The 19941-nt window shown below is 36.2% G+C and overlaps 3 protein-coding genes across 6 annotated transcripts; 2 read left to right on the top strand and 1 right to left on the bottom strand.

Annotated features, from left to right (window-relative positions):
- Nucleotides 1-106: 106 nt before the first annotated feature.
- Nucleotides 107-2170, top strand: LOC106150652 (isochorismatase domain-containing protein 2). Its single transcript, XM_013523580.3, has 4 exons — nucleotides 107-338; nucleotides 709-819; nucleotides 1382-1514; nucleotides 1806-2170. Exons 1-4 carry the CDS (start codon nucleotides 155-157, stop codon nucleotides 1975-1977), a joined length of 600 nt encoding a protein of 199 aa, XP_013379034.1. The 5' UTR covers nucleotides 107-154; the 3' UTR covers nucleotides 1978-2170.
- A 1279-nt stretch (nucleotides 2171-3449) lies between these two features.
- On the bottom strand, nucleotides 3450-6597 carry LOC106164021 (diablo IAP-binding mitochondrial protein). The gene is made up of 5 exons (XM_087001526.1): nucleotides 6406-6597; nucleotides 5377-5508; nucleotides 5046-5174; nucleotides 4372-4444; nucleotides 3450-4145 (listed from the first exon to the last, which is right to left on the bottom strand). The coding sequence occupies exons 1-5, from the start codon at nucleotides 6556-6558 to the stop codon at nucleotides 3961-3963; spliced, it is 672 nt and encodes a 223-aa protein (XP_086857652.1). The 5' UTR covers nucleotides 6559-6597; the 3' UTR covers nucleotides 3450-3960.
- A 2077-nt stretch (nucleotides 6598-8674) lies between these two features.
- LOC106164062 (doublesex and mab-3 related transcription factor 3, truncated) lies at nucleotides 8675-17498 on the top strand. 4 transcript variants are annotated; one of them, XM_087002004.1, is made up of 4 exons: nucleotides 8675-8809; nucleotides 11402-11868; nucleotides 15401-15537; nucleotides 16193-17498. In XM_087002004.1, the coding sequence occupies exons 2-4, from the start codon at nucleotides 11573-11575 to the stop codon at nucleotides 16945-16947; spliced, it is 1188 nt and encodes a 395-aa protein (XP_086858130.1). In that variant the 5' UTR covers nucleotides 8675-8809; nucleotides 11402-11572; the 3' UTR covers nucleotides 16948-17498. The 4 variants fall into 4 exon arrangements, with proteins under 4 accessions (XP_086858130.1, XP_086858129.1, XP_013397304.2 ...); XM_087002003.1 differs by lacking the exon at nucleotides 8675-8809 and adding an exon at nucleotides 9591-11203; XM_013541850.2 differs by lacking the exon at nucleotides 8675-8809 and adding an exon at nucleotides 9591-11261.
- The last annotated feature ends 2443 nt before the right edge of the window (nucleotides 17499-19941 follow it).

Raw genomic sequence — 19941 nt, 5'->3', positions numbered from 1 at the left:
ATGTTAAATCAAATGTTGGTGGTGCTTTATTTTTACAATATTATTTTTTGTATACGTGATCATCAGCTATTATGAATTTAAGTTATTTAGGTAGAGATTTTATCAAATCATTTGTGTGCGGAGCACTATTTTCAACCAAAGAAAACAAGACAGCATGTCTGGTCGTAAGCTAGGGAAGATTGCGGTGCAATCCAGCGCCTTCTTTTTGTGTGACATGCAAGAAGGATTTCGTAAAACAATAAGCTATTATCCTGCAGTTATTGAAGTGGCCAGGAGGGTGCTTGCTGCCAGTGAACATTTGAATATGCCTGTTGTTGTGACTGAGCAATACCCGAAAGGTCAGTAGACGGAACGCCTTGATAATGATAGCGTTGCCGTACGACCTTTGATCGTACATTACATCTAGGTTGCCTCTAATTTCTTCAAATTGCATTTTCTTCTTCTTCTTTTTTTTTTGGGGGGGGGGATTGAAGATAAATTTAGAGTAATTATTATTATTCTTTGCAATTTTGTATTTCGAAATACAAAATGAATGAATTTAATTATTATTACACTTGTATATATTACCATAGTAACCCTTAATAAAGTACAAAAATTAAAACACAAATTATTATGTAGTGAGAACTAAGTGTTTTTCATTTAAATGCTTCATACGAGTAATAAAATCAACCCTTATCAATAAATATTTAACATGGTTTTAATGTTTAGGTCTTGGTCCAACTGTAAGTGAACTGAATGTGAAGCACCATAAAGTATTCCCAAAGACTAAATTTACAATGGCCATACCAGAGGTGGAGGAACACCTTAGCAAATACCCAGGTTGGTAGCTACTCACCTACTGTGGTAGTCCAAACAATGAGCCTACTAGCATACTGTAGCTACATCAATGTTATGTACATTTTCCTCTTTCACTGTTTTGCTTGAAAGATACAAGTAAAGTTAAGGTGAATGGTGTGTGCTGTAAAGCCTCTTAAATTCTCCCCTTACTAGCTCTCACCTTCGGTGTTGCATACTGTCAAATAGTTTAGTAACTGTGAGAAAATATGTGACAATGTTGTCTCATCATTACAGATTTGCAGTATTTCTATAAACACCAAATGATGGCACTTCAATAAGATACATAGTGGATACTACAGTTTAATACATGAAGAATACATGTTGTTTTTAATGACAGTCAATTGGTTTCCAGTGTATATACCTTGCAAATGTACAACATAATGTGAAAAGGAACTGCTTGACTAGACACAGAAAACGCACCATCTGGCAAATTAAAAGTAGAATGTAATGTAAAAAAATTCGAAGTCATATTACTTTTAACAAATGAATATATAACCTGGCTCATTCATATTATGCAAAAATTTTTAACAATTCACAATTCCAGATATAAAATCCATATTACTGTGTGGTATAGAGGGTCATGTCTGTATCCAGCTAACTGCACTGGACCTGTTAGAAAGGGGATATGATGTTCACGTCATAGTGGATGGTATATCATCTAGGAGCATGGTGGACAGGTACAGTAGATATGGTTTTTAAGACAAAATGGTGGTATAAATCTGATGGATTGTTAAAAGTCAGTGTCATATATGTTTATACATGTTTGTAAGATAAATCTGTATAACACAATTTGCATGTAGAAAGACCCAAACAATTATGTAAAGTTTATGATGCTGATTAACACTTTGCTGATTGACAGTTGTATGATTGTCATCGTTGCCATATGATGAAGTGCTTTCAGACAGACTGCTAGGCTTTGTTTTAATGTTGCACACCGGATTCAATTTCAAAGTACTTTTACATTTCAGAATGTTTGCTTTACAGCGGATGAAGGAAGCTGGTGCCTTCCTTACCACAAGTGAGAGTGCCCTGCTGTCCCTGGTGGCAGATGCTAAGCATCCACAGTTTAAAGGTGTCCAAAAAGTCATCTGGGACTCTGCCCCTGACAGTGGACTTCTAGGACCTGGTACACCAGTCTAATACACTTACAGGACCTTGGGCAGGCTCTAGCAGGGATGATTTCTTAACACTAGACAGGGGTCATCTTGTCTGGACCTTTCTGAAGGGTCAGATTGTTTTGCCATCATACATTAATTAATACACCATACATTGCAATTAATATTATACTGTCATGTATCAGTGAATAATTGAAGAATAAAAATTATTTTAATTGCGTAAGTTTTAAATGTGTATGGATGTATGCAAAATATTTTTTGGGAGGTGGTAACTAAATACAGTGAAAATTGTCAGGTCATGGTTGCTTTTTTCAAATTATAAAAGTGGTAAAAATTGCACTCTATTTATGTCAATAAAACAGTACTGCACAGGTTTTGTTTCAAGAGTAAGGTTATGTAGGGAGTACAGCAGAGAAACTGCACACAAAGGGTGAAATATTGGTGCCAATGAAACTGCCTTAGGCAAGTTTATTTATAGTTGCTATATGAGAGGAGTGGAAGAAATTATTTGCTCGATTCAATAATTGGTTGGTGTTGGTGGCAAGAGCGGGAGTCACCCCATGTTGCTTGAGCAGTAACACCTTGACAACCGAGTGGCGTGATAAATTGTTAAAGGGATAATAACTTATTCATTTTGGCCAAAAATGAATTTTCCAGGAGTAAACAACAAATTTCCCATACTTACCAATGGTTAATGAATCCATTTTTACATTCAAAGTTAGTCCCTGTTTTTTTTTCTAAATAGTTAGTTTTTTTGTTAAAATCTTTTAAGAGATTATAACAGAGTATAGCCATCAGTGGAGGTCACGTGGTCTGAAGACAAGCTCAGATATCAGAATAATAGCTATTACTCCTGTTTTTGTCGTAAAACAGAATATGTTATATTTCTATGAGTTATTCACAATGTTTTTATTGTGAAATATAGACCTCATACGAAGAGTTATTATATACCTTTGAGATGGATACTTGAGCGAGGTTGGCAAGTATTGAAGGTGGGGTGAGTTTAAAATAAAGTTTCTTACCTTCTGGCGGTCTTGTGTTGTGGCATGTTATGTAGAGGTGGTATTCTTGTACACTTTTTGTGACTGCGGTCCGGTTGCTGGGATTGATCTGATGCTGGACGCACATGGTGAACGCGTTGTAATTAAGTATTAAGGAGTTGACCTGCGATTGGTCAGTGATGTCCCGAGTGTTGTAATGATTGCACACAGGGAGCTGAGTGGTGATGGTGTGTCTGACTACCATGCGTGCTACTGCTCTAGCAAGAGACTCCCGAAGTATATTGCACTATTAATGAAATTATAGTCTTTGCCAATAATTTAGTATATACTGTATATTTGTTTTGCCAGTTTAGATAATTTCCCAACACAAGCATTAATTAAAAATATATAGTTTATATTGATAAATATTTTGCTAGTTAAATGCTTTTATGTTAACTGTGAAAAAAAGTGAGCAGTCTTGATTTTGAATTGGTAGAAGATTGTAACACATAAAAGATTAAAATATATTTAATTTTTATTTGCATGTTTCTGTAAACTTGAAAAATAAAGTTTTATCACATTAACAGATATCTTTACATGTTAATGGACTCTTGCTGCTGGTTATTTTATAGCAGCCCACCTGTGTTGTTAACTACATCAATTAATATGAAAAGGCTCGAGGTTTATTAAGGCTCCAAACATCTCTTTCTCTGTTAATTATAATTCTGGGTGCAGATTAGGCTGGTGCATCCCTGATCTAAAGGATTTTATAGACCTACTTATCACTTCCAGTGAACAAAAGTGTACCTTCCATGCCCAATTTGGCTTGAGGTAAAAAAAATGGGTTGTGCAACCTTAAGTTCCATGATTATGTTTTTTTCCATCCCAAATTATACATGTTATTAAAATTTCCCATGTTTGCAATGATTTGGTTCATTTAGATGTTAAAGTCCAAGTCCCATTAAACATATAGCCAGGGGCATAATAGAGTAATGCATTCAAAACTGAACACATCACAATTCCTTTTGTCAACTACTTGGATCTTCACTGTCCTTTTTATTTTCCTTCAACTGTTCTGAAGTTTTCTGTATAGTGGTGGCTTCCATTTGTGCTAGTTTCAGAGTGGCATCTTTGGATTGCTCTCTTATCACCTTCAGCTGAGTCTGAGCTGAGTAAATCCGCTCACTTGCAGCAATACTTGCATATTCAGCACCTTGAATAAAATAACTGAACAATAATTTGCTTTGAAAATTTAATCTGATCTAATGACCAGTTTCACTGTGTAAGTAAACTTATCAGAAAAATAAAATAAAACTCCAATGGAAAATACGTTTTTATGAAGATAAAAAACCATGTATTAATGAAGCACCACTGATTACTTGTTAAACCTGTGTTTACCTACAATAATTAGATGTTATCTTCAATGTTGTTAAACTTACCTGCTGCATATGCAGCTTCAGCAGCACTGTTTAAAAGTTTCTCAGTAAATGCATACAGGGTTTCCAATTCCTGAAGTGCAAAACACACAATCACAATTACATTTATATGATGTATACTTTTAGCCTTTGAAGAAAATAAGATCTTATCAAACAACAGAGCAATAAATTTTACTTGCATGATGAACAAGAAATTCACTCATGAGACGTTTCCGACTTTTGTCAGAATTTTGACTTTTTCAGGGTCATTTGGGTCATTCTTGTGAATCATGTACCCTAAACCCCTGGTCAATTTTCCTACTTTTTCAGTGAGGACTAGTCTCATCCCTGGTAATTAGAACATAGCCCGAGCTAGGGTTTCAGAGCCAATGCAAACCAGCTTCTTCATTTTCAAATTTCCATTGTTGCTTATGAACTTAAACAATGTCTGACTGAACTTCACCATGCCAATCACAAATGTTAGGTCTATTAACTAGGTAATTATCCCATGTAATAAACTATGAAATCCACATGACTGGTTGTTTCTGACTGGTATGGTCGACTCCAATCAAACTTTCTGCAGACTGTTAGAGTTCACAAAGTATTTACTGGGATTTGACAATGAAAAAGCTGGCCTGCATAAGGCCTGATGCTCAGGAAACTAATTAAAGTAGGACTTGATGAAAGGTACGTTCCTGTCTTGCCATAGCTTTTTCATTCATATTGACCCTGGCTTCCATTATCATGTCCCAGACTTGCTGCTCAGCAGCTGGATTCCCCAGCACTTTAAGGTTAGCTTCCATGACAGTTAACAAATGACTGACAGCCTGAAAGATGGCAAATGAAGACATTATGTGACTGCTTATTACACCAAAGTTACAGTATTCTACCTTTAGTATTATTCCATGAGGTAAACAATGTTTTTCTTATTTGCTGCTCAACAACCTGTTGAACCTGTATCTCCTGTTTTATGCAAAACTACTCTGCTGATTATATTAGTTCATCATCTAATTACTAAAATACATGTACCTCTATGTATTCTTTCTGTGCCTGGAGTAGTGCTGTAACAATCTGTGTAAGCAGTGTAGTGGCTGCATCCACACTACTGACAGCAGCATTGCGAATGAGATAGGGATGAGACAGGTGAACAGGATTTACTGTCTGGAAATATGATTCTAACATAAACTTCATAGTAATAGCAAAAGAAAAAATATTAATTGAAAAATGCTTAATGTAAAAAAAAAAAAAAAAAAAAAAAAAAACAGAATCAACCACCCACAAGCAATCCTAAACCCTCCCCAAGTGCACTAGAATTCCACACATCACACAAGTCCCTGATGATACATGTAGCTATATATAAGGGAACATTCCTAGACCCTGTCGTACTAACTGTGGATTGATCTATCTCAGAGGGGATTTTTGCTAAATTGCAATCAACGTAAGCGGCTTAGATGCCTGTCACGGGGCCGTAGCGATAGTCCGAAGGTTCAATAGTCCGAAGGTTCATTGGTCCGAATGTTCACTATAGAACCTTCGGACCAATGAACCCTTGATTAAAAAATCGATAAAAATGTTACCACTTTTCGGACCAATGAACCTTCGGACTATCGAGACGCCCCCCCCTGTCGCGCCTACTGAAGGCGCTAGGGGGTGATTAAGATTCATTTAGCAACGTAACAGACATCTAAGCCGCTTGAAGATGAAAGCAATTTAGCGAGAAACCCCTAAGAGATGGATAGATCCTGTTAGATCGATCTAGGTACATGTATGAGAACCCAGTCTAAATCCCTCTATAATGGTCTAGGATAACAGAAATTACGCTGTGAAAAAAATTCAACCCCTCCCCCCGATTGTATATGTATTTAACATTGCAAAACACAATCCCCGCTTTTTAGGAGGGGAGGTGCATTTCAATAGCTACGAATAGTACGGAATGAGGGGTTATTTTATATGTTTTTTGAACATCGACCAATCCATGAAATCCGAAGTTGGAGGCTCAAGAGATATGCTTGAAAAAGTGCATGAAGATTGAAGAGAGATCTCTCAAGACGAATGTACCTGGATGCCTCCTGGAGAGTTTTCATCGTTCGTTGTATTCTTTGCATGAAGAGTAAACAATGAAGCACCAACTGAACCCTTCAAATATCTCTTACGGTTGCAAGTTTTATAATTCCGGACAAAAGTTCTCATCCACCGTCCAACAACATTCATGCCGACTGCTGTAAAGCCAGTCCTTTTAACGTAGTTCAGTTTCGATCCTCCCCCCCCCCCTCCCGCATATTACTAAGTTAACATAACTCAACAAAAGCAGAAATGATGAAGATAACATCATTTCTAGTGTTTTGTTAACTCCGTTGAAACTATATCGACTTTTATCGAACAAACAGAAATTAAATGTATATTTAGATAAAAAAAATAAGTTAGCGCAGTGCTCAGCGGATGCTCCTCTGATGCAATCTAAATCTTGTTTTGCGTTGTTTGGAAAGCCCAACTGATTGCAAAGGAATGTTCTTTAAATAAGGGCTTTAAGAAAGATGTGTATCGATTTGGACCAAAAGCTTTATGTTACATTTAAGTAATACCTAAATTACAAAACTTACTTTTCCTGAACATAAAATTGTATCCTTAGCGTTTTTCAGAAAAAAAAAATCACTTCAAATGAAAATGGAATAGGCCTATATATAGGCCTATATATTTCTCAGTAATGGTTTTCCGATCGCATAACCAAGCTTGAAAATCAAAATCATTCAATATTTTTAACCATCATTTTCCTTTTTTATGTTTGCTGCAACGCAGAAGTAGTAGACCGTCATATGGTAGTCCATTGAAACTTTCATACGCGTATAGTATAGCCATATGCAACAATGTTCCCGCTGTTGTTTCCTTACCTCCAAAAATAAACGACCACACACAAACACCATATTTTACTATGAAAAATTCTTAAACTTAGAAATCAATGTTCCTTTGCAGAATTCCTTTTTCTGCATGAAAGGTTTAGAAACAAAAAACAGCGACAGAATGTGTATTTTTAGGAATGCGGAGATTCTACTGAGAATTCATGTTTGCATATCCTTGCTACTCAATCTCTGTAAAGGGCCTAGGTCTCGTTAATCATGGCATATGTCTTACCTTTCTCAGCTTACATAGCAAAATCCATCCTCACATAACTCAGATTCGTGGGCATGGGCTGGAAAGTCCGGAAAGTACATGTACATTGAGTCACATCATGAACATTATCTCTTATTTAGATATTGAATAAGTAACTCACGAAGATTAATCAATTAAAAGAACTTTATTTTGATCTTGAAATGGGTAAATGAAAAATATAATTGATCCCTGCTTTAATTCAAATTAATTTACTTATCAAATTTCGTTCAATCCTTGATTTTTGACAGTCGTTGAAGCGTATTTCCCTTTAAAGATATAGGCCTACCTTTTAATTTTTTCAAAATGACTAAAATTCAATAGAGATATGATTGAATCACAGTTTAATAGGAAAATATCTTGTCGTACTCATCCGTGGGAGTCTACCTGGTTACCTTTGCCCTTTTTTTTTCATGCCGCCAAGAGACGCGCGATTTCAAATATTGAGGCAAAAAGCGTTCCGGATGTCGCTGGGGACTGCTTTCAGCACCGCACTTGGGAGAGCGGTTAGGGTTACATTGGTTCTTGCCCTGTCAATCCCAGAGGTGTCCGAGCGGAACAGTGTTGTACTAAAACAATCTGACACGTCAATGACTCGGGCGACAGAGTTGACGTTAAGTTCTGTAGTTTCTGGTAATTTGTCAATGTGGTGTGAAAGACATGGCGCAGTCGGAGATTATATTTTTGTTTAGTTGGGTGTATTGCTTTTCTCGTCCCTAACCAACACATTGGGTTTTGTAATTGCTTGCCTCGCTTAAATGCATTTTTAAAAGGTGAGCTTAATCGAACGCCAAGTAAATGTTTTAAAGGGTTGATAAGGTGTCTGAATGAGCATTATATGCGGACAATCAACATGTTTCAGGAGATGGATTTCAGTGAGCTGGATTTGACAATGTTGTCCAATTTGGCATACTTTTTTCGCATTATTTCTTATCCTGAATTTCTAGTATACTTTATCTGAAATAGATTCAGCATCTAATGTCAGTGTCAAAGAGAAATAACATTGGTTTCTGGACATAGCTGTAGTGAATGCTTCAGTAGTGACCATTAAAAGTCGCTCACAGGGCCACCGCAGTGGAAAATTAACCCCCATTTGAATAAGATATCCTACCTCTTTCTATTTCTGGCAGGTCCAATTAATTTTCTTACAAAATCTTGCTGTATAATGGTTTCTTTAGTGAATAAAGAAAACAAAACATTGGATTGATATCAGAACTCCCAAGGCGGCTACACATAAACACTCCACGGCAATCTGCCTAATTATGTGTAGTTAAAACAGCACGCGCTGCCGCCTTGCTTGGACAGTGGAGGCAAACAGGTGAGAAACAGAAACGCGCCGTGTTCCCCTCCCAGGATGACAGGAAGTTGAACATGAATGACGTTACCTTGTTGATTAATTCAATTAAGAGAATCGAAGAAACGTGATGCTTGTTCGTATCTAATTTATCGTAATAAAGAAACCACACACATCCCCGATAACTTGAAAGTTGTTGAAACGACCTACGTTACCGCCAATGTGACAGCTCATCATTTAGGCCTATGCAATGTCGCCTTGTCTTAAATTATGGGTAAAGTAAGTGGATCTTTTGCGTTAAAGTGAAGGGAGTTGGTATTGGTTTGATGTTACATGTAGAATTCTGGGACACATCGCGTTCAGTAAACCTAAATTAAATGGTTGACATAAAAAAAAACATGGAGACACTAAACTTATGGACTTAGCCCAACCAAGAAATCAAGATGAAATCTTCCTAGAAGGGCGGAATGCGAAATGCTTATGTCATTTTGATTTCGACTCTAAAGTGAATAAATTCAGAGTGTCAGAAATCTCCTTTAGGATGAGAATTACATACTTTTATTCGCTTCCTATTCGATATCTGTTGATGAAATAAGTCAGCACAATGCGGAAAAATAAAAATAAAGGGGAAAAACACAGGTGACAAGTTACATATTTCCGTGAGCCATTTGCAGTGTGTTAGTGTCATCTGTCATTTCTGTGTGGCAGTTTGCCCCCCTTCACTTCAGTGGGGTTAAGTCGTTATGTTCCGCATGGGCTATATGGCAGCAGCCAGGGTGGCAAGCGCGCTGAACTTGTATCAGTATCCCTTCTTTAGTAATATTCTTCTGTAATCTTCTCCAGAGAGCAATTAAAATAGATCGAATGTTTCTCAGGAAATTGTACATATTTCTGGGCCAAAATCGGATTTTTGTGCTACTTGAGATGAAATTTGAGTCTTGGTTTGTCACACAATTTGCTATTTTTTATTCCCAATTTCACGCTAGGTTCTCTTATTCCCACCCACTATATGTTCCACACCCAGACAAGCTCATTTCAGCACAGGAAAAAAATTTCGAGCACACCGTGACGAAATATCGATAAGGAATTATTGCGCGTTCGTCTCAGCCCGTTGAAGTAGTCATGTTGCAGTTTTGTATGATTTGTGATGATTGAGAGGTTGATAATGTCATCAGTTCTATGTACCATTGACGCCTGCCACACTGTTGTTGAAAAGAGAAATCTTGTAGGCTGACAGCTGGTAGAACGAGGCCAAAATCCCGAGAACAAGTGGCAGAACACAAAAAATTAGACCGGTATGAAATGTGTTTTTGTCGAACAATAACAATAATTTTAGATAATTACAAATGTATACAGACTAAACAGACATGGCTTCATGTATATAAACATATATGCATTTAACAGCCACGTACTCTTACTGTGCACGTGGTCGCTAACAGCGCATGTGTGCACTAACGGCCCGTGAGCGTAGGTGGATGAATAGCGCTCGAGGAAAGTACACTGTACCTCTTAGTAGAAATGAATCTCGAAAGCAGTGTATTGTTTTTACCAAAACCAGCCAAATTACACGCCAGTTAATATCCTGAATTTATCATCCTTAATTTTCATCATCACCTTGAAAGCCAGAAAATACGGTCTCATGCAGATTTGGAGCAAAGCGCACTGTAAAGGAAGACGAGAGAAAAATGACAAAAACATATTAGCCAAGTTCTTCTTTATTTATTTGAACATCTTTTCTTTAACAAATCATCTCAAAATTAAGGTGCGTATCGAATGTTTATAATTTATTCGAAGAATCTTTGATTGACATTGCAAGCTGCACGATTTATAGGTGACTTAAATTTATTCCGGCCAGATGGGAGGCGAGAAATGTGAATGCCTGTTATTTTTCTAAGGTGGCAAAAATACCGAGTAGTATTTCATGTGCAATGAACCCTCGGGAACGATTTCACACATATACACACACATGCACACAATCTGTTGGTAGTTATATGGGAAAAACATATGGCTCTTGGACAAAAGCCGAGATATGATTCTCTTATAGATATTCCAAAGTTTAATAACCGGTCATTTCCCAATGCCCGTTAACTAAATGTGTTTCTCTGGTCTTCAAGGTTTTTTTCAATGGTAAGATAATGCCTTGTTTTCTTCACAAAATAGCAAACATACAACAACTGTGCAAACATTTTTCTAGCAGGTGTTCCAGTTGCGATTTCCAGTATTTTTTTTCAGTACCAGATAAATCATTATAAGAGTGTACTGTACCAGGGAGACCCCTTGATAAACTACTTATTTTATTGTGTTTTTAGCAACACCACAGCTGTGCCGGGAAAGACTCACTTGGCGCCGACTTGTCTGGGACGACTGGCTTTAGAATAGTTCTATTCCGGCGCAGTCTGCTTTACTGGCTGACCAAAGGTGCTTAATCATTCTACTTTCCTTTTTAGGATGGTTCCGTCTTGGCGCCTTTTATTCCGTAAGTATAGGTACGAAAAACCATGCACAAGGGATATTTTCATGTATTTGTTGTGCAAATGCGCCAGACCAATAGAAAAACATGGCAATAAATGCAAATAATGTAAAATGAAAAGTACTACCGCGTTCATGTTTTTCCAGAAGATGCAAACGCAGTGAGTACATCGTCTCGTTGATTGACATGCGGAAGTGTGAGGGTATGGTTACGCGCTAGTCACGTGATACTATCACACATAAACGTGTGAATTTGGAAACAAGAACAGAGGGAATTGATTGTAGTGGCAGAGAAACTTCCATGCAAGTCCAGACACTATGACAGAAGAAGTACAAACACCTTTAGCCTCATCTACAAGCGATTCTGCTTCAGAGCAAGATCATCATGACGATCCGGACTCGTATCTACTAGATATGCCAGGGAAAGCCTCAACCAGTAGCCCTAACAAACGTTTGTTACGAACGCCCAAGTGTGCTCGCTGTCGTAACCATGGCGTTATCTCATGCTTAAAGGGCCACAAACGGTACTGCCGCTGGAGAGACTGTACTTGCCCTAACTGTCTTCTTGTCGTGGAACGCCAGAGAGTTATGGCGGCTCAAGTGGCTCTGAGAAGGTAGGAATATTTGCTTAGTTCGCTCTCATATATATATATATATATATATATATATATATATATATATAAGGGTGCATAGCTCAAGATTCAGAACATTTCCCTCTAAGCGTGTCAATGTTTTGAAGTTAAACAAAATTTAAAGCGCTGATTTAAATATAACCTCTGTGTTTTGGTATTGGTAAATTTATTTCTCAGCGACTTTTAATTTTTTCCTGAATGTTGTAGTTTTCCTTGTGTTGATATTCCACAATTGGTATATGGATATCTTATATTTTGAAAAAAAGGGCGAAAAATGAAACGTCAGTTAAGTAAGACAATTTTATTAAAGTTGGTTTTGAAATCTGTATAAGTTTCAAGCATCATCTGAACGTTGGACTGTCAATGAAAAAAGTATTTTTACACTTCTTTACTTTTTTACTTATTCGTAATAAATAACGCGCTTAAATAATTCCAAATAATTTAGTAATAATTTTTTATCTGGTGTCATCCTTCCCTTCAGTCGCTTGTTTTTAAAAAGATGAAATATGAAAATCTATGTAGACTACAAAGGTTTTCCCAATAATGAAAATGTTTCTGTAAAATAAACTTTGTATTTTTTATAAGTCGGATAGTAAAAAGCATTTACATGTAGCTGATTTAATTCAGAAAAGGAATAAAATAAGTTTGCAAACAACTTCGCGCTTCTAAAAAGTGTAATTTGATCAATAAAGCATATCTGAAAAAAGTAAGTGAAGTAAATAAACAGGAAAACGGCGCGATCTTTTAAAAACGTGTGGATTGATGAAATTATAAGTTGGCGTTAGATCAGGTTCACATTCACCTGTTTCTTGTTACCTACAAGCTGTGTTATTAAACTCTAAAACATAAACATTTTGGCATTAGTTTACAGAATCGACTTCATTTTCAAATATTATTACAGCACTGTCATAACAGTTATGTTACTGTTGAGGGCTTTGTTAAGTCTTACACCCCATTCTCATAGATTAGATCGACCTACATTGGATCGACCTAACTACCTGGGGGTTCACGCTAAATAGCTGTCAGCCGGGCGGACACGAAAGTTAATTACCCCTTAAAGCTTGTAGTAGGCGGGGACGGACACTTAAGGGGGATTATCTGACAGTAATCTAGTGAGACTCCCCGCGGTGATAGATCGATCTAAAAGTTGTGAGAACAGAGCCTTAATTTAGTCCGATAATTAGTCAACCTTCTGTGTATGTATGTTAACTGCATGGAGTATATTAATATTCAATATGAACAGTCTATTTAATCGTTGTTGTACATAACCATGCAAGTATTTGTACGTGAATAAAATAAATTTTATCTAATTAATTAAAATATTTATTTTCTAGCTCTTGTCTTCTTAAACTCAACAAAAATAAGCATTAACACAATTACAGTATTGTAGCATTTGAAATACTTAAATTAATGTCTCCACATATTTTATGTGGTTTCTTATTATCGTTGTAACATCGTTTTCTTTCCTTAAAAACCAAGGAATTATGCATATTCAGTTAGTGGTATGGATTAAATAAGTTCAAGGGTGATTAGGCCTTTATAAATAAGTGAAATAATCATGAAAAAAAGTCTGTTTGCCTGAAAAAAACTTGTCTCATATAGGCCTACGTGTAAGGACGTCAGGGTTACGTTATTGGTTCTTATCCTTGTTAGAATTAATTCTGTCCTCTTGAAGATGAGTTTTTATGGAAGAAAATCTTGAGCCATGCACCCTTATTAAGTACAGTGTGTATTTCAAGTTTCATCTGCAATTGATAGAAAAGCACCCTGACTTTTAGACTTGACAATAATTAGTTGTAAAAAATCACAATGAAGAATAATATATTTATCATAGTTTTAATTAGGTGTATACATGTGTATTGTTCAGTGCTATTTTCTATTCGTGCAACATGCGTGTATAACATCATTTTGAATGAACTTGTTCACATATTTTTTGTTTTTAACAATTTCTTTTAATTACAGTTTGTCTTAAGCAAATACTACTCACAATTAATAGTAGATATGTTTGACTAAGAGTGTATCGTATATATTTGTTTAAAATATTTTTTCTTTTAATCATAACAATTCACAAGTAAATGCTTCATATAATGATCTAAATTTGAGATGATAATTATTTTCACTTTTTCTATATTACTCGGTCAAAGGTATATCAAATAACGGTACAATACAACTGATTTAATTGAGTATTTTTTTTTTAGCTTTTTAGTCTTTTTGATACAAAATATAAATCACAAGTAACATGTCCCAAATATGTTGTTGCAGTTAAGACGTTTTTAACATCTGCAGAATTTTCTTTAATATATGCAGTTCAAAAGTTGGATTTTATTTTTATTTCGCCCGAGTTTCGCTAGATTATATGTATTTTGTCAGAGAAAGCTAGAAAAGATTTTTAAAACTCCATATCACATTGGAATGATAGAAGTTAACGAGCTTTTAAAATTTCATTTTATTCATAAATTTATCTAAAACAGCTTGTAAAATTTAATTTAGAGAGGTAAAAAAAAAAGTATCAGCATGATTAAAAACGTAACATGCTATCAACAATAAATAATCTCCCCTGATGATGAAATGTAACCGCTCGGGAGAATATGTAGCTACCAATACTTAAACAGTTATTTTCAGCTTCAAACTTGTACTTAAGAACGTATTCAGACTGACTTGAAAAACTGATGGTTCTCACAGGCGATTTCTCCCCTTATTCGGATAAAACTAAAGCATTTATTTGAAAGCTATGGAAGTACTTTTGTGTGCAATTTAAAAGGTTTTACAGGTCGCGGATATTTTATGGCTATTTCCTACATGTAGATACAAAATGTTTGACTTCAAAAAGGTTCCTAGTAAAAAAATGAAGTAAAACAATTATATGACATTAAATTTTGTTCAAGAGGAATCGGGAAAATACTGTAGAATTGAATGATGCAATGTTCGTAATAAAATAACATTTTGTGATTTCAAGTTAAACCAATCAAGTTAAAAATCAAATTGCAAAATTTTCAAACGACGGACAATTTGAAATCACTTTTTTCTTATGGGTTTTTTCTATTGCATTTCCCTTCCTTCAACAAATTAACATTAAAGGATTTCATTGGAACTCATTACACTCTGGCAATGGCAGTATCAGAGGGTGTGCCTCTCTTTCAACTTTCTAAGCACTTCTAATAACCTGTTTTTTTTTTAATACACATTCTTCGACCAAAGGAAAAAAAGAGAGTGTCGCTCTTAAACGTAATCTATTAAAATACGCAAGAACGGCGTATTTTATTCCGTTGACTCGCAGCGTATATTGTTTTCTAGACCGTGTTGACAGTCAAGTTACTGGCCGTTTAAAGTGGGTTGTACTCTAGGCGAGGAATAGAAAATGCATGATGTAATGTTTGAGGTTTTTAAAAGTCGCAATGTATTTGGTACTAATGTCATTATTAACATATTCGCATTTGATTAGAAAAAGTTTTTCTGAGAAAAAAATTAAAAGGGAAGGGTTATATTTATAATCCGCATTCTTTTTTGGTTTCAGACACCAGACGACGGAAATTAACAAAACATTAAAGGCCAAAGTGAAGAACGCTGCTGCATTACTCCAACAGCGGAAACTTCTACACCGCAACCTGCGCAGTTTACAACAACACAGTCTTAGCAAAGAAATACTAGAAAGTAGGTATAAATCCATGTCACTGCAACCTTTTTCTTTCTGTCTGAGTTACAGCCAAGAATTCTTCACTCAAAGAAAATTCACGTTTGATAGGCCAAAATAGTTTTTACTTTTTCAGCTTTGTAAATTTAAGCTTAGTTAGTCATGGAAGGGACAGTAAATAAGATTTTTGATGTCCTAGATTTCACTACTTTTTAAAATGAGGAACCGTGCTTACACACCCAAACCATTTTAAATCCTTTTAAAACAACGAAACAAATACCTCTGCCCAAAATGGAATATTTCATATGAAGTGAAACTGCCAGGAATGAATGTAATCGTTCTCTGCGGGTAATAAAAAGAACGAAAAGGTCGTTGAAAAACGTATATCGCTAAGATATTTAATACTTTGAAATTTAATAAGGCCAAGATCGGGTAGTTTTATAAAATTGTTTAATGCACCATCAAAATTACTAAAAACATTTTTTGTGCAATCTGGCCCTTGTCCCCGTTCTTTGGTCTCGTTGGACGTTATTGTTGATAACTCGCTTCCCTGATAATCAACATATACTACTTTCAAAAAGTTTTTATAATTGTGAATGATGATTACAAATTTTGTTAGAGTTTAACCCAGAAGATTTAAATGTCAAAATAATGCAATTTTATTTTTGTCCTAAGCATACCGAAATCGCCTTCACATACTACCGCCGCCGGAAGCCTTGCGGTCCATAATGCCATTGATGAACGAACGTATGCGAAAAAGAAGGTGTTTTGCAGATAAAGATCTTGAGGTCGCAATGTTTGCACGGGAGCGACAACTGGAACTGGATAAATATCGTTCCGTGGGGGCCTTTCACACACATCCCTCTGTTGCGGGTTTCACTTCCTCCTCTGGGACCTCTACTGACCAAGAATACGCAAATCAGATGGCGAATTTGTCTCCACGGGAACTTCTTCAGCGAATTTTCCCCTATCACAACGCCAATGTCCTCGAACTTGTTCTCCAAGGTTGCGGCGGGAATATAGAAAAAGCAATCGAACAAATTGCTACTGGAATCAGTAGCGTTGGACAGATTCCTCAGCAGGATTTAAAGAATCAGAAAAAAACGCCACAAACCCTGGTCCAACCTGTGTCGTTTTGGAACTTTTACAACTTCAGCCAAACGATTGTTGCTCCGCCTGTTGTAAACGAAAGTGGATCTTGTGGACAGAGGGGGCAATATGACCCTCCAGTAGACTTGTCAATGGCCGCTCCAATACCTAACAAGGGCGTTGTAAATTTGATTCCTAAGGGTTCCAAAGGCAATCGGTCGTCTGCTTTTAGTGCTCCAAATAAACACGGAAATTTAGTGACAAATGGATACGAGCAGAGAGACTCGAAGCAGGCTAAGTCTTTGATAAAGTTTTCGGTAGAGTCCATTATTGCAAAATGAAATGGCAGTTTAAAACTGTGTAATGGAGGTAGACTCTGTTGTAATATGATCAGTGCTCTTATAGTGTGACGATAAACTTTTTTGGCATTTATTCCGGGAAAGAGCGTCTTCGACAACCATTTTACGCTTTTTTACAATACATTAGCTTTTAAAAAGGCTATCAGATAAGAAAAGAACAAGCATACATTATACTTTTTGTATTTGTGTCGTTAAGTGTATTTATAGCGAAATTGGATATTAATATAGAAACAATTCTTTATCTGAGATCTAATGTATAACTTGAATTTTACGGGGGAGAAGTGACAGGATGATTTGTTACTGTATGTCTGTTGAGCAGTATTGGCTACCATCTTATAGACATTGATCAAGGCACTTATCCCGTCCATTGCTGTACCATTCTGTGCTTTTTCCATTCATATATATAACTTCATAGCCATAGATTTATACTCCTACTGCGTGATGGCCCTCGTGTATCACGTAGCTTGATGTAGAAATGAATACAATCTACCAAATAAAAAACAGTATTGGTGTTATTTCTCAAGTCAAAACTATTCTAGCCATGATAAATGAACTTGAACCTATTAGCCCGTTCCGCCCTAGCACCATTGCAGTGATGAGGGGTCAGAGCCTACTTCGTGGGTCTAGCCTGAGAGTAGGGTTATTACCGATTGCGGTAACCACACAGTTAATGCAAGAGTTGGATTTCAATTCCCAGCGCCCGGTCTCCATGATGAATGTATTTGAACTAGGCTACAAGAGAGAGATTAAGAGACTTGGCGATCAAGTTGCTATCGTATTTCACATCAAACCTGATCCGCATCTGGGATAAAGAACTCAGTAGCCCGATTCCTTTACATTTTTTGGAAATTTTCCAGACAGAAGAAAAAAAGTTCAGTTTTTTGTCTTTTTTATTTTTACAGCTATACCTTCGTTTTGAGGGAGAAACACGGAAGATAAAAAGCGATAAATAAATGAATGAAATCTAAAAGTGATATAGAATGATCAAATGATTTCTCATGCATAATACAAATATTTCAGTGCATTCTTGAAATCATTTGACAGTGAAACAGCCGCCGCTAAACATATACCAAACTATATCAATCAACGTAGATAAATGATAATAAATTTTAAATTAACGTTGAACTGAAACAAATGTATTTTACTGTACATTGTGGCATTAACTTTAGCAGTGTTCAGAAAGATTATTGCACCAAAGGCACCTGAAAAGCAAGAAAAAAACCTGCCAAATCTTGCGGCGCCTCTTCTCACGTTCACAGACACACTGTCGGTCAGGCGAGGGCACCTCAAAATTAGCCCCAGTACTTGCACAACTAAATTTTTGTTGAAAGGCAACTGTCTAGAATTGCGATATATCTGTGGAAATCAAGTATTTCTTTACAGCAACATATCATCAGTCAGCCAAAAGCACGGAAAAGAATACCCGATCTGCTGCGCTGGAATGCTCTCTGGTGATGACAAGTGGGAAGAAGAGATGTTTGTTAGAATAGTTGGGAGATAGTTTTGATATAGTTTATGTATATTCCTGCTCCTGAATTTCCATCCCAGTGTACTATTACCGACTCATTTACACAACAACTGGCTTTGAGAAGAACCCCAATGACAAACGAGATTTTTTTCACGAAAAAATTAGTTATCCGATAAATTTGGGTAAAGTCTCCCCCTTTCTCTCTCTCTCTCTCTCTCTCTCTCTCACACACACACACACACACACACACACACACACACACACACACATTTATTTGATAACGTCTTTTCCAAAATCATTTAGTTATACCGTAGGCACCTTGTTCTAATTCATCCAAACAATAGATGACTTTATTGCGCTCTTTTTAACTGATAAATAATTGTTCATATCATTCTTAGAAATTGAATGGAACTTCTGTGTATCTGTGTAGAGGTCATAATGACCATATAAGAATGTTATGCGTGTCAGCAAATTAATAAACATGTTTGATCTTTGAAAAGTATCCAAGCGCGCCTATCTCTCGCATTTTCCGAGAGCTTGGTTTCTGAGAAGACAGCTTTCCGAGTATCAAATTAGCCAACTTGTCTATAAGATTTATGCATCTTCATTTCGCCGCGGTGAAGGATGAAATTAAATCCTTCCTCTCTGATCACGGTAAAAACGTGGCACGTAAAAACTGCGAGAAGCACAGACAATGATGACATAATTAACACCCTGAACGGAAAATGATCCTGTTATCTGCATAACTGATATACTTCAGCCGACTGCCGTCGACTGATGAAACCTACGAGGCGCTCTGCCCCTGTCAATCACGAGTCAGCCTCTGTAACCCGTGCCTTGTTGAAACAATGTTCATACCGTAGTCGGGCGAGAAAAACACAACCACACTGTTGCTTGTTATTGTTTTAAACTTAATGTATCTAATACGCTGTCAATTAATGTCTCAGACATATCTTATCTGCTTGAAGTTCAAATCAAAACGAAATGTAGCGTGAAAGATAACAAGCATGTCTGTCAAACACTCATCAGTCTGATTTCTTAACCACAGAGAAGAGAAAGAAATAACAAAATATTAAGGCAAACATTTATCTAACCGTAAAATGTGAAAGAATGATTTTACTGATAGTAGGGCGCGGGTCACCTCTACGCAAAGGAAATATTATTGTATGACTTAAGTTAACTTATTTTAAGGTAGAGCGGGTGATTTTTTTTTATCAAAATGAAGCAATTCTTTTTTATTATAAAATTTTGACTTTAAAAAACAATAAACAAATATGAACAGGTACAGCAAAAATTTTAATTTGGCAGCTTTTTGATGTATTTGTTGGGTTTAAAATGTAATTTTAATTCTTGTCAAAAAAAAAAAAAAAAACATTGAGGTTCGAGTTCACGGACAGAGACATACAATCAAGGGAGATGATAATGAATTGCTAACAGGAAATCACAAAATGGTCTGGAAATCGCGTTTGGACGATGAATGGTTTTAAATGAATGAATACGGTGAGATT

This window comes from Lingula anatina, chromosome 1 (assembly GCF_051362555.1).
Source record: "Lingula anatina isolate TDL-2025a chromosome 1, LinAna3.0, whole genome shotgun sequence".
In the NCBI taxonomy this organism is placed as follows: Eukaryota; Metazoa; Brachiopoda; class Lingulata; order Lingulida; family Lingulidae; genus Lingula; species Lingula anatina.
This window is presented reverse-complemented; position numbering and strand designations above follow the sequence as displayed.

Bases quoted from the DNA above. Each gene is read 5' to 3' on its own strand.
- LOC106150652 (XM_013523580.3), top strand. From the start codon at position 155: ATGTCTGGTCGTAAGCTAGGGAAGATTGCGGTGCAATCCAGCGCCTTC. The intron at 339-708 runs GTCAGTAGACGG...TTTAATGTTTAG, and splicing joins GACTGAGCAATACCCGAAAG to GTCTTGGTCCAACTGTAAGT. The intron at 1,515-1,805 runs GTACAGTAGATA...TTTACATTTCAG, and splicing joins TCTAGGAGCATGGTGGACAG to AATGTTTGCTTTACAGCGGA.
- LOC106164021 (XM_087001526.1), bottom strand. From the start codon at position 6,558: ATGAATGTTGTTGGACGGTGGATGAGAACTTTTGTCCGGAATTATAAA. The intron at 5,175-5,376 runs GTACATGTATTT...GCCATCTTTCAG, and splicing joins CACAGAAAGAATACATAGAG to GCTGTCAGTCATTTGTTAAC. The intron at 4,445-5,045 runs CAGGAACGTACC...TGTTTTGCACTT, and splicing joins ATGAAAAAGCTATGGCAAGA to CAGGAATTGGAAACCCTGTA.
- LOC106164062 (XM_087002004.1), top strand. From the start codon at position 11,573: ATGACAGAAGAAGTACAAACACCTTTAGCCTCATCTACAAGCGATTCT. The intron at 11,869-15,400 runs GTAGGAATATTT...TTTTGGTTTCAG, and splicing joins GCTCAAGTGGCTCTGAGAAG to ACACCAGACGACGGAAATTA. The intron at 15,538-16,192 runs GTAGGTATAAAT...TTTTGTCCTAAG, and splicing joins TAGCAAAGAAATACTAGAAA to CATACCGAAATCGCCTTCAC.